The sequence below is a fragment of the Podarcis erhardii genome, assembly GCF_964252035.2.
Source record: "Podarcis erhardii genome assembly, chromosome: 8".
NCBI classification, from domain to species: domain Eukaryota; kingdom Metazoa; phylum Chordata; class Lepidosauria; order Squamata; family Lacertidae; genus Podarcis; species Podarcis erhardii.
This window is the reverse complement of record NC_138499.1, coordinates 47,442,572-47,455,028: the sequence shown is the minus strand read 5'-3', so window position 1 is coordinate 47,455,028 and position 12,457 is coordinate 47,442,572. Positions and strand designations below refer to the sequence as shown.

Here is a 12,457-nt window from a genome sequence, read left to right as displayed (position 1 = left end):
ACTACAATGGAAGGAGACACTGGAAGTTATCACTACAATTTACTAGGAACTACAGAAGTCTTCCCAATAAAATATCATTTCTATTTGATAGCCTAGAATGTGGGGGAAGGGCTTGGCATATTATTATTATTATTATTATTATTATTATTATTATTATTATTCAGTTGCCAACTACTTATCTAGTTGTTCCATATTTTACACAGCTTCACCTTCCCTTTTACTACCTAGTCAGGTAAACTTGAAACCTATGTAAATTATGGTAATAGAATACAGGTGATGCACATAACACATATGTACTAAAGAAATATATGTATATTTTATTGCATAGTTCAGAAATTGTAGAAAGTGCTTTTCTATTATACAACCTAGAAAGTTAACCTCTCACAGCAAGTGAAGCTGAAAAAAGTATCCTCTGGGGGGAAAGTATTTCATTGGATACAGTGCATACTTCAAACTCCATAAGAAAACCATGATAATTTATCATGAAATATCTTTAGTATTTTCTAATATTTAGAAAGTCAAAATATGGTTCTTCTAAGGGCACTACTGCAAATTGGACCTTAAGGCAAGTAAACGCTGCTACAAGTCACCTAGACGGCCATTTCCATTTTAATAGCTGGATGAGGATCATAACCTTCTAGTTCAAAGTCATCCGCATTGAAGTCATTGATGTTTTCAACATTGCGAAGAATTTTGAGTTTTGGAAATGGTCTTGGTTGCCTCTGAAGCTGAAATTTTAAAGTAGAGTTGGTTATTTCAGAGGGATGGCATTCATATAAAATTGACTAATTATGCAAGGGGTATTCACTTTAGCAACAAATTTCACAATGGGATTTGTTTTAAATCATCTCATGTTAATACTTGTATAATTAAACATTATACTTGTTTAGGAATATTAACTGCACACATAATGACCAGTAGTTGCTCTGCTGCTGCTATATCTACCCACAAATGCTCCAATATAAGTCCAGTTAGTCAATGCTGGGGAACAGCTGATGTTAAAGTCACATTTTGGCCAGATTGTGCCTGTTTTGTCTCCAGCACTTGCAGAAATGTGAACAGTTCAATAAACTGCACAGCCTTTCACCTTTTAGTAAGCTGTGTTCAACCTACTCAAAGCCCATGGAGATCACATCTATAATGTATTGGTCATGTTCAGCAACTCTTATATTATTAAGCAAATGACAAGAGTAATGCATTCCATCATTCCTTTAACTCCAAGATTGAACTAATTCAATATATATACAGCTATGGAAGGAAATACACAGTGTGAGTAGTAAGGCTGGCTATTTGCCAAACTATTTACCTGGATTTTCAAAGGTTCGATATGATTCAGGTAAATATGAGCGTCTCCTAGTGTATGTATAAACTCTCCAGGCTATATAAAAAAGAAACACAGCCTTAGTATTAGAAATCGAATGAACAAGAATATACAGGGTGGTCCAGAAGCAGGTATACTGCTTTAAAATCCACATTCTTTGTTCTTGACTCAAGTTCTCATCATTCACAATATCAGTAAAGGGGGAAAATAATTAATTAATTGTATACCTACTTTTGGGCCACCCTGTACATGCTGGTATATTTCTTAAGCAAGATTGCTCTAACCAGATTCCTCAGCAAGCCATTTAATACACACAAAATTAGATGTTATATTCCTTATTCTGAACTGGTTTGAATGCAAGTCAACACATTACAATAAATGTGTACAATAACCTTGGTCTGCTGTCACAAGCACATGAAGGAGAAATGTTTGCATACTCTAAATAAAATCTGTGGTTCATAATTTTCTAGTGGATACCTGCCTCATTAGAGTAGCAGCTATAAATTGTTAACATTAATGACTTTCTGTGGGATAAATTGTTCTACTGGCTCAAGAAGCAGCCACCCACATATGGTGCAATCCTGTATGCTGTGTTTACAGAGACTAAGGTGCTTAATGGTTTTTACAAGTCCATATGACATTCCTTCTCTGCATAACTCTTCTGTCTTGAGCTTAATCCACTGGGGTCAACTAACAGAAATCCTACATCTGAGCAACACTCTCCCAGCAAGATGGAGCAGAACCCCACAAGTTTTTCCCACTTGAAGCAATAACAGGTTGCACTCGAGGACCTGAACAAAAGCCAGCAAAGCATGCCAAGAAGATACAGGCAGACTAGCCTGGCACTGATCTGCCCTGCTGTACACAGAAATAGCTTTTGGAGAATTATCAGAACCTGGGAGTTGCTCTGCACCCTGTGCTGTATAATCACAAAGAGCAGAATTACAGCCATGGAAAATTCAAGTGCTTCTCACAACGGGCACAGGAAATGGAGTTTGAACATCTGTACCTTGATCCATTATAGTGATGAGATGTTTAGCTTTGCTACAAACATTTCCCAAGTTCCTCATAACTAGCTTTTATAAACAGAAATATTAGAACAGCAGCTGTATTAACTTTCAGGACATTTTGGCAACATCACAACAGTCTTACGATTCTCAAATTATGGCAGCCAGTGGAAGATACAAAGAAGCACATTGGACTATAAAATGCTTGACCTGATAAAACCACTGACAGAATTCTTTTTCTACAAATTACGCCAACACGCTACTTTTGACTCTTCTATAGTTATAGTAAGAGGCCATCCAAATAATGAAAGCTGAGATCCTACACACACTTAACCGGGAGTCAAGTGGCATTGAACTTGACATACTTCTGAGAAGGCATACTTCTGAGAAGTGTATACAATTGCACTGTCAAAGAAATATGAAACTTGTTCTGGTGTTCAACAACATGTACAAATTTTCAAGTTTTTCATTTATACACCCTCCATTTTAGAAAGTCTTCATATACTACATTCTTTCTAGTTTATTTATTCTTTATTTTGAAAGTGGAAATAGATAAAAGCATTAAAAATACCTTCAAGCCTGTAACATGGGCAACCATTGAAGTGAGCAATGAGTAACTGGCAATGTTGAAAGGTACTCCTAATCCCATATCTCCAGAACGCTGATACAGCTGACAAGAGAGTTCACCGTTTAAAACATAGAACTGGCATAGAGCATGACATGGAGGCAAGGCCATTGAGGATATATCTGAGAAGCAAACAAGGCAACAAAAATTACAGTATGTCCAATGGCAAAATTCCACCCACAGAATGATCTTATTGGCTTTGTTTTGTAAACTAGCAATTACCATTTCCTAACATAGCAACAGTGTGTCATTGTTAGAAAATGACAAAAACGGAAAAAGAATGTTAAAACTAAATTCTAAAGAACTGGCCAGTTCTTAATGCATTTTGTGTAGAGTATTGTAGTGGCAGCTTGAGAACAATCCCTTTTCCCAGGTGAACACAGTAGTTTGTTAATTATTTTATAAAGAAAAGCTGAGTGTATTTTTTAAATTTAAAAATACATTTAAAATATATTTTACTTTGATCATAACCACAAGGCATACAAAAGCCAGCAAGAAGTCAGTTTACAAACAACAAGCTATTGTTGCAAGCTATTCCACTGTTTTTGAACAGGATTATCATGCACAACTACAAGGTACAATGACATTACATAATTAATTCCATAACCATACCTTTGGGATTCCACGCACACATGATTATTCTTCTGTTATCTGGATTGTTTCTGATTGTATCAATTACTTGCTGCAGCTGATCTACTCCTTGCCCTGTGTAATCTGAAAATACAGTAGGAAAAGTGTGACAATGTGACAAATGATAAATTTTTAATTATCTGTGAAACCGTCAATTGTCAGGCTCATTCTTGGGAGGCAATTCATATCATTTATTTTCATACTACCCCACTAAAATTTACAAAACTACTTAATAGTGAGATAATTTTCCTCTACTAAGAAACACAAAGGCTCTGAATGCACAGCAAGATTGAATCCATCAGTGCTTTTTCTGGTACTACTGCTTCTTCCTTGCTCGTGAAACACAGAACCTGCAGTAATACTGCCCCTTCAGTCTATGATTTCACACTACTTTTATGATAACTTTTTGCGTTCCCTCAGTGCAGATTTCCATATGAACTTATGTGTGCCATTGATGGGAGTGGCTTGAATGATGAAGAACTATTTTTGACACCCTTTTAACCCCACCACATCTTTAACATAAGATAGGTGGAAGTCTATGAGAAGGAAGTGATTGTGATAGTAGCTATATGCATGCCCTCTACAGCCATGTCTAGTACCTTTCTGCTAAGGTACTAAATACTTTTGTGTACTCTTTATTTACCCAAGAAAACCCACAATAATATGTGAAATGGGCAAATGAACAGAAAGGCATCTTTTAGGAACATTAATTCTTTCCCAGAGCAGCTGTACTGGGGGGCGGGGTGTACCGTAGAGGGGGAAATATGTTCTATTTAAGGCATGAATACATTATTTTACCATAATCTCTTCAGTACCTAGAATACTGGATTTTTAATTAAGCAGTTAATCCTGTCCTCAGTACGGAGGATACCTAAATATAGGAAACCAGTAGAATGTGTCATTACCTGTATGCATATCTTTGTATTCAGCTCCAAAATGTCTCCACTGGAAGCCATAAACTGGGCCCAAGTCTCCTTCCTCCCTAGAAAAGAATCCCTGTTTGTCTAAGAATTCACGAGAACCATTGGCATCCCAGATCTTAACACCTTTTGCAGAAAGTTCTTTTGCATTTGTAGAACCCTGTGGGGGGGGGGGTAAAAAAAGAAATATTTATTAATGTTAATTAAGAACATAATTTTAAGATGCTTCCTGAATTCCTTAGAATTATTAGCTGAGCTTCCTGCATTGCAAAAGGTTGGATTAGATGACCCTCGGGATCTGTTCCAATTCTGCAATTCTGTGAGCATTTATGTTAAAAAGGCAGTACTGTACAGAAATGTGTGTGGGATAGTACATTCTGCAGTTTTTTAACACTACAGGAACAAAGATAGCAAGGGTGATATAGAAGACTTGAACACACACAAAAAGGACCACCATACCTTGTCAAACCTAGCACACAGTAAAAATTTAAATGTATCAACTAGTTCTGAGCTAAAAGTAATACATAGAATATTGCTGTACTAGTACATACCAATTATTATACCATACCTTGATAAACCAAAGTAGTTCTTCAAGTACTCCCTTCCAGAAAACCCTTTTAGTCGTTAGCAATGGAAAATTATCTGAAAATAAATTTTAAGAAAGAGCAGATAAGAGAACATCTGTAATTCATCAGTACAGTGGTACCTCGGGTTAAGTACTTAATTCGTTCCGGAGGTCCGTTCTTAACCTGAAACTGTTCTTAACCTGAAGCAGCACTTTAGCTAATGGGGCCTCCCACTACTGCGCCGCCGCATGATTTCTGTTCTCATCCTGAAGCAAAGTTCTTAACCTGAGGTACTATTTCTGGGTTAGTGGAGTCTGCAACCTGAAGCGTCTGTAACCCGAGGTACCACTGTACACATTTAAGAGGAATGCAACATTACCTACCAAATATATTAAATATGGACAGAGCAATTCTATTTGTAGGAAGAGGCAGAGAAAAGAAGAATCCACGGTAGACCCACTGTTACATCTAAAGCCCAATTGTTTTGCTGCAGCAAGGGAAGGTGGATTATGGTTTTATTTGTTCCCCATTAACCTTTATCTTCTGGCCAATGGACTCCAGTGGGAGAATTTACTGTGTCATATCCAGATCTATTACGGTGGTAACACCAGAGCAGCAAAATCCGGTGGATTCACAGCCTATCCTGTTTCTGGCTTTGTGAATAACCAAGAGCTGTTTGAAGAATCGCTGTGTCGTTTGATATGTTCACCCACATCTTAACACCCCTCGGCCCCAAGATGAGAAAAATGGTACGATTCTGACATTTAACTTTTGGCTTGTGCCAATAATCCTGGAATCGGGGAGTCGGGAGCTGGGAGGGAAATAATCGCGCGCACATAAACAAACGCACTCAAAATGCGCTCTGCCGTTAATAATCCGGTTTTTGGCGGGGAAACGCTGCGTCCTTCCTCTGCTGCTGCTGCTGGTGGGAGGAAGTGAAAACAGGGCGGCGTCCATTCCTTCCTTCCTCAAACAGGGAAAGAAACCCCACGAACATTTTAAAAAAGCTTAGGGTTTTATTGTTATGGTGTCGTCAGTCCCACTACGCTTGCCGATTGCTAGGTATCGAAGAGCGTCTCCACATGACCGAGAGGCGCCATTATCCCCTCGCAGGAAGGCGCAGCGTCTCCTCATTTCTGAGGGGGAAAGAAAAGAGCCGGCGCTGAGGGAGGAGAGGCTCACCTCGGAGGCTGTAGCGCGCCTGCAGCCCGAAGACGGAGAGGGTGCCGGTGCCCGTGCGGTCCTCCTTCCTGTGCCCGAAGCGCAGGATCTGCTCCACTTGCCTCAGATACTGGAGCTCCCCGTGAGGCGGCGCCGCCGCTGCCGCGCCGGAGGACTCCTCGTGAGGGCCTTCGGTCTCGGTCACCACAGCGGGCATAGCGAAGAGGCGACCAGGAAGCGGGCGGGAAAACCCAGCGCGACTACAAGGGCCTCCCGCTTCTGAAGCGGCGCAACTTCGGAATTGGCGCGCTCACCCACCCATTTCCCCTCCGAGCCAATAAGAGAGGTGTGGAGGCGGGCACCGCTGCAGATCCCGCTTTACTATTGGCTTTCACGTTTCCTATATCCTCCGCGGCTCTAGTTGAAGGGAGATGCGTTTCCCTCTTGCCGCCCGCGCAGTCGGTCGGTGTTTTGGAATACGCGGCCGCCGTCCTGCCATTAGGCGGGACAAATGGGAGCTGCAACAAGATTTTGCAGCATTCTGGGTACTCCAGTTCCATTTCCCCACGTCAACAGTCAACCAGCTTGCCATACAAGATGTGCCGGCGGAAATCCCGTCTACACAACTGTTAAAGTTGCAGTACCCTTTTGCGGGGGCGGGGGTTACCCTACAACGAGCAAGCTCAGTCCTTATTCAGTCCTTATTAGGCTGGATTTTGGGGTCCTCTCCTTTGGAGTGCTGTGAGGGGTCCATAGCTGTCAACGTTTTCCTTTTTTAAGAGAAATTCCCTTATTCCGAATAGGATTCCTCGCAAGAAAAGGGAAAAGTTGGCAGCTATGGAGGGGGTCTCTTAATAACTTAACACCTTCAGTAAACTACAATTTTAGGACAAAACAAATTCCTTCCAGTAGCACCTTAAAGACCAACTAAGTCAGTTCTTGGTATGAGCTTTCGTGTGCATGCACACTTCTTCAGTATGAGCTTTCGTGTGCATGCACACGAAAGCTCATACCAAGAACTGACTTAGTTGGTCTTTAAGGTGCTACTGGAAGGAATTTGTTTTGTTTTGACTATGGCAGACCAACACGGCTACCTATCTGTAACTACAATTTTAGGGATTATTTGGTGGAAGCCATGACTGTTAAAGTGGTATAAGTATGGTTTGCATGTGTAGTGTGGATATAATTGGTTTTTCTCTTCCACACTTTATAAATTCAAGCTTATATAAACGATGGTGATTCTTAATCAGTTTTTGAAATTGGAAATATTTTGATAGCAGGGAACATACCTTTAGATTACATTGGATAACAGTATGGAGCACAGCTGGTTTCCCATGTTACATTCTTAAAACGCAAGCACAAAATTGACTGCACCTGCATTCTTATAATGTATGAACGGTCAGATAAGATGCACTGCTGAGTAAAACTCAAAATCTTGTTCCAGCAATATCCAAATATTTGAATATCACAAAGAATACAATATTAATTTTGCATAAAGTTACTTGTTCTTCGTTTAATAGGAAATTGCCTGGATTTGGCCATGAAAATAAAATAGAGAAAAAGAGAAAACAAAATAGAGAAAAATCCCTCTTAGAACAATGTTTATTAGACCAGCCTAATAAAGAGTTCTGGAGAAGTCAAAAGCTGCACAGTTAATTTGTGGCATTTTGATTGTCCTCATAAGATATAACTTGGTCCCACAATGAGTGAATTGATTCTAGGTATAAAATTATTCAAACTACAAATAAGAGGTTGATGCATTTTTTGTTTATTTGGGAAGTAAGAATATAAAGAATAAGTATTTTTTTAATGAATGAAAAACATGAATATTCATACACTATTGAAGATGGCTTGTATGTGCCCTTCATGGTTTGCTCTTTGCAATTTCACCCTCTACACAGTGAACCCTGTCAAGTAGAGAAGCACCACAGCCTATTCTTGCATTGCCATTACAATGTAAAGACTTGATACCATGCTTTGGATACTGACCATTATGGTATACTGTAATGGCAGGTTCCTTAACCAGAGCACACATGCAAAACTGATTCAAATCATTAATAAGTGGAACTACATATTCAGGACTTTAGTATACTTTGAAAATACTTCTTCCAACGTCTACATTACTGGAAAGAATACAACTGAAATCTATGCATGTATTTCTTACCCCCTCTCTTTGGACACATAATCCAAATGCTAAGGAGAAACATTTTCAGTATTCACCAGCTATATCTCTTTAGATGTGCTCTCAACAACTGAATGCAGAGAGAAATCACAAGAGTTACATTCATACTGATATTCAACACATTTATTAAACATTTTATCATCTGCAGGTTTTTTCTGTATGATGACTTTTGGTGTACTTTGCTAAAGGAGAATATGCTGGATTCAAAGTAGGAATCACTGCTCACTTCTTCCTCTCTAGGGAGATAAAAAAGAAAAACAAATAGTATTAATTAACTATGAATAAAGTTTCATAACAAACCTAAAAAAAAATCATTAAATGTTTTTAATAACAAACAACAACAACAACAACAATTTATTTATACCCCGCCTATCTGGCTGGGTTTCCCCAGCCACTCCTGGTGGCTCCCAATAGAATATTCAAAACACAATAAAACATCAAACATTGAAAACTTCCCAAAGTTTTAAGGATATAATGTATGCCACTGCACCAATGCATCTCTTCACTCCTCAGCAGCAGTGCAGGACTTTTACATTAGTTAGGAAAACATCAGGCCTTTGGACTTAGAAAATCTAACAACCTTTGGTTTTGTCACCATCTTCCTGAGGTTCAGGCTTGAGAATGAGCTATTTATTTTTATTTATTATGCCATACCATCCTGTAATGGAGTCTACTCACACAGGCAAGATCCACTAGTCCCATGCTGCTAAACTCATTTTGTCTGCCCTCTCTCTCTCTCTCTCTCTCTCTCACACACACACACACAACCACACAAATAGAGAATCCATTGTGGGAGTGTATATCCACTGGTAACTAAAAAAGCAGTGGGTGGAACATAAAGAGGGGCTGTATTTCAATAAACTCTGGCGTAGAAGCCATTCAGATGACCAAACTACCAGTGTGTTCCCTAATGCTGGACTTGCTTAGTCATCTCATCCTGTCAAGTGTTAAGGAAACTTTTGCCACAACGAGTGCATCTGTGGTAAATGATTGCTTTCAACCTCCCATTCTCAGTAACGAAAGCCTGTCTATAAAACAAAATTTACAAATTACAATTTAACCGTTGTGTTGTTTTTTTAATGTAAAGACAATCAACTTGCCTTGCCTAGAAATTCTTTTTGTAAAGCTGTAAAGCCTTCCCTGCTACATATTCAATGAATTCTGAACTCTCAGTGTCCAGATCTTGGGGAACCTTGACAGTAAAAGTAGGTGAAGTCAAAATATTCACATCTACGACAGTTTCATTTGGACTGGCAGCTTCACCTCCTTTGACACTTGATGACACCTGAAGGAGAACCAAATGACATATGTGAGAATACGGCACCTCAAGACACACCATCATTTTTTAAACTTCTCGGTTTTAAGGGGAGGAATAATAAAGTGCCCCTCTTAAATTAGTTTATTAATCAAATGCAATCTAAAATTGTATTGTTTGACTTGGTTTTGTTTATCATCATCATCATCAACAACAACATTATTTTGATGATGGGAAATACATTTCCAACTGTTTGATGGTTGCTATTAGGGATGCAGAGGCCCAGAAAAAAGGTAGTAATTTGGGGCATAGTTTCAATGATATTTGATAATATATCGTCCACATTTCACTTATTTCTTTTCTTTATTTCATTTGCCATATTCATGGAGCTACCCATCAGCATACGTTCGGGGGGGGGGGCTTGCAAAAATAAAAGAGTAAAATAAAGTATACAATGCAATGCATTATATGTTGTTATTAAGCAGTATATAAATACCCTTATTACCGTAATTAAATTGCATCAATATAAACAGTAGAATGCAGCATTAAACACTTTTTAGCAGCAGAAATTTGTCTGTTCCAAGAGCCCAATTAAGGTACAGATTCTCCAAATTGGTACTCAAGCAGCCAGGAGTCCTGGACAGAGAAATATGAATTTCCAGAGACTACAGCAGTTGCACCTCCTGAACCCTCCAGCATATGTTGGTTCTGTACTGAGCTCCCAGATGGGCACAACCAGAAGCAATACCTCCTAGACCCCTGGTCTTGGTGATGCCAATTCCTCATCCATGGATTACAAAACAAACTTCCCAACAACTGCTTTTTTCCCCTTCTTAAGTCACCATGGGGGTACTATGTAAATTATATGCAATATAGCATAATTTATCTTTCCTTTATAATTTTCAGTGCAAGCGAGAGCTTGGATTTTATTTTTTTTAGAAACACCTTTTGGAAAATTACTGGAGGCACTGCATGAACTTGTACCCTATGTGCCTGAAGGATTATAACATTCCCTTTGCCCTGAGCTATGTTTTTGTTATATTGATCTAAAGAAGACGCCTGTCAGACACTAGCAAAACTCTCTTCTTGAAAAGTAATTTACAGAAATTCAAACCAGTTTGTGCCATTTCATTGCTGTCAGATACAGGTCAGTTAACCATCATCACACTAAAAGGATTTAGAGTAGGCTAGTGTCTAAGCTCTGGAGTTTCAGATCATCAAGGGATTATCAAGTATACTTAAAATCTACCTCTGCAAGAGCTTAGTATTTTAAAGAACTAAAATAACACACACACATTTTCCCTAGGCAGTACTGAAGCAATAAATATCAGTGAAACAAAACAGAGAGATCATTGTGCAGTGGCATTTTAATGGGTGGCATTTACCTTTACTATATTGAAAATGTTTTCTGGTCCAATAGTCATGTTGGAAAGTTCGGACACCCATCCAAATCTTTCTTTCATTTTATTCAACAGGTAGGCTGTGTCTTCTGTGTGACGTTTGACCATCTGGAGAATCTGTTGGTATTGCTCACCAGAGATGTTCACCAGCTTAGAGGCATCATCATACTTTGTATGTAGTTCAGGAACATCGGGGCAAACTATAGGAATCAAACAAAATGTATAAAACTTCCTTAAGAAATTTAAGAAACATTCTTAAACATTCATATATTTTTTAAAAGTGTAATTGCTTATCAATCTATAGAAGTACCTATTCTCAGAATTGTTTTTAAAAGTCTTAAGTGGTAGAACAGTGTCTATGCAGCTGGATTCTGTTGTGGGCTTATCAGTATATACTTTTGGACATATATGTAGTTGATACTAACCCTGGTTTTACTATAGCAAGTAAAAACACCTACTACAATATATTTTGTCCTTAGGAAAGTTTTACTGAATCATTTGACTCAGTTTTTGTGGCTTCTCAAAACCATTTCAGCAATTAAATCTAAATAGATATGACTATTTTGCAAAACAGCAATTGACAGTACTATCGTTGGTGATGAACAGGGCCGTTATTTACCTCGCATAAAATGATCCTGACATTTTTGGCATCTATCATGAAATTGAGGGCATCCCGATGAATTCTGACGCAGCTTATTGCAAGGAGTTCTCTCATGGTCTGCCATGTTCTTAGAGAACATTCCACTTCCATCAGAATCTAGAGTAAACATGCATATGATGTTAACAATACACATGGTACACAACATTAATGATAACATAGATCTAATTAAGTAAAATATGATCTTGAGTGGTTTAAACATCAAAGTAAACATGAAACAACCAACTTTAAAGCAGCAGACCTATTTGTGAGGCTGACAGTGGCAGTCTGGTGGTGTTTGCATAGGGAACTGTCAGTAACCTAAAATGAGGTGGATGGGAAATCAAGTTTGTTCATCCCCTGTCCGGAATGGAAATTAATCCAGTGAATACAATTGCTGCTTTTTGGATAGCCAGTGTGGTGTAGTGGTTAGAGCAGGGGTCAGCAACCTTTTCCAGCTGTGGGCCGGTCCACTGTCCCTCAGACCTTGTGGGGGGCTGGACTATATTTTGGAAAAAAAAGTATGAACGAATTCCTATGCCCCACAAATAACTCAGAGATACATTTAAATAAAAGCACACATTCTACTCATGTAAAAACACACTGATTCCTGGACCATCTGCAGGCCGGATTAAGAAGGCGATTGGGCATCAGGCCTTAGTTTGCCTACCTATGGGTTAGAGTGTTGGACTAAGATCTGGGAGACCAGGATCCAAACCCTACTTGGCCATGAATATCACTGTATGATCTTGG

At 38.9% G+C, this 12,457-nt stretch overlaps 2 protein-coding genes across 3 annotated transcripts in view; both read right to left on the bottom strand.

Annotated features, from left to right (window-relative positions):
• Positions 1–290: 290 nt before the first annotated feature.
• On the bottom strand, positions 291–6,569 carry TYMS (thymidylate synthetase). The gene is made up of 7 exons (XM_081873255.1): positions 6,252–6,569; positions 5,072–5,145; positions 4,489–4,663; positions 3,566–3,667; positions 2,900–3,075; positions 1,307–1,378; positions 291–728 (listed from the first exon to the last, which is right to left on the bottom strand). The coding sequence occupies exons 1-7, from the start codon at positions 6,445–6,447 to the stop codon at positions 591–593; spliced, it is 933 nt and encodes a 310-aa protein (XP_081729381.1). The 5' UTR covers positions 6,448–6,569; the 3' UTR covers positions 291–590.
• Positions 6,570–8,010: 1,441 nt separating this feature from the next.
• Positions 8,011–12,457, bottom strand: part of CLUL1 (clusterin like 1) — a 28,491-nt gene continuing 24,044 nt past the window's right edge. For both annotated transcript variants that reach the window (XM_081873252.1, XM_081873253.1), the window contains 4 exons: positions 11,687–11,824; positions 11,053–11,267; positions 9,509–9,697; positions 8,011–8,644 (listed from right to left, as the gene is read on the bottom strand). In XM_081873252.1, coding sequence (XP_081729378.1) covers positions 9,518–9,697; positions 11,053–11,267; positions 11,687–11,824 — 533 coding nt within the window. In that variant the 3' untranslated portion in view covers positions 8,011–8,644; positions 9,509–9,517. The remainder of the gene's footprint in view (positions 8,645–9,508; positions 9,698–11,052; positions 11,268–11,686; positions 11,825–12,457) is intronic.

Coding starts and splice junctions, on each gene's coding strand:
- TYMS (XM_081873255.1), bottom strand. CDS start 6,447: ATGCCCGCTGTGGTGACCGAGACCGAAGGCCCTCACGAGGAGTCCTCC. Junction 3,076..3,565: donor GTGTGCGTGGAATCCCAAAG/GTATGGTTATGG, acceptor TTTGCTTCTCAG/ATATATCCTCAATGGCCTTG. Junction 1,379..2,899: donor CCCATGTTACAGGCTTGAAG/GTATTTTTAATG, acceptor TTTTTTATATAG/CCTGGAGAGTTTATACATAC.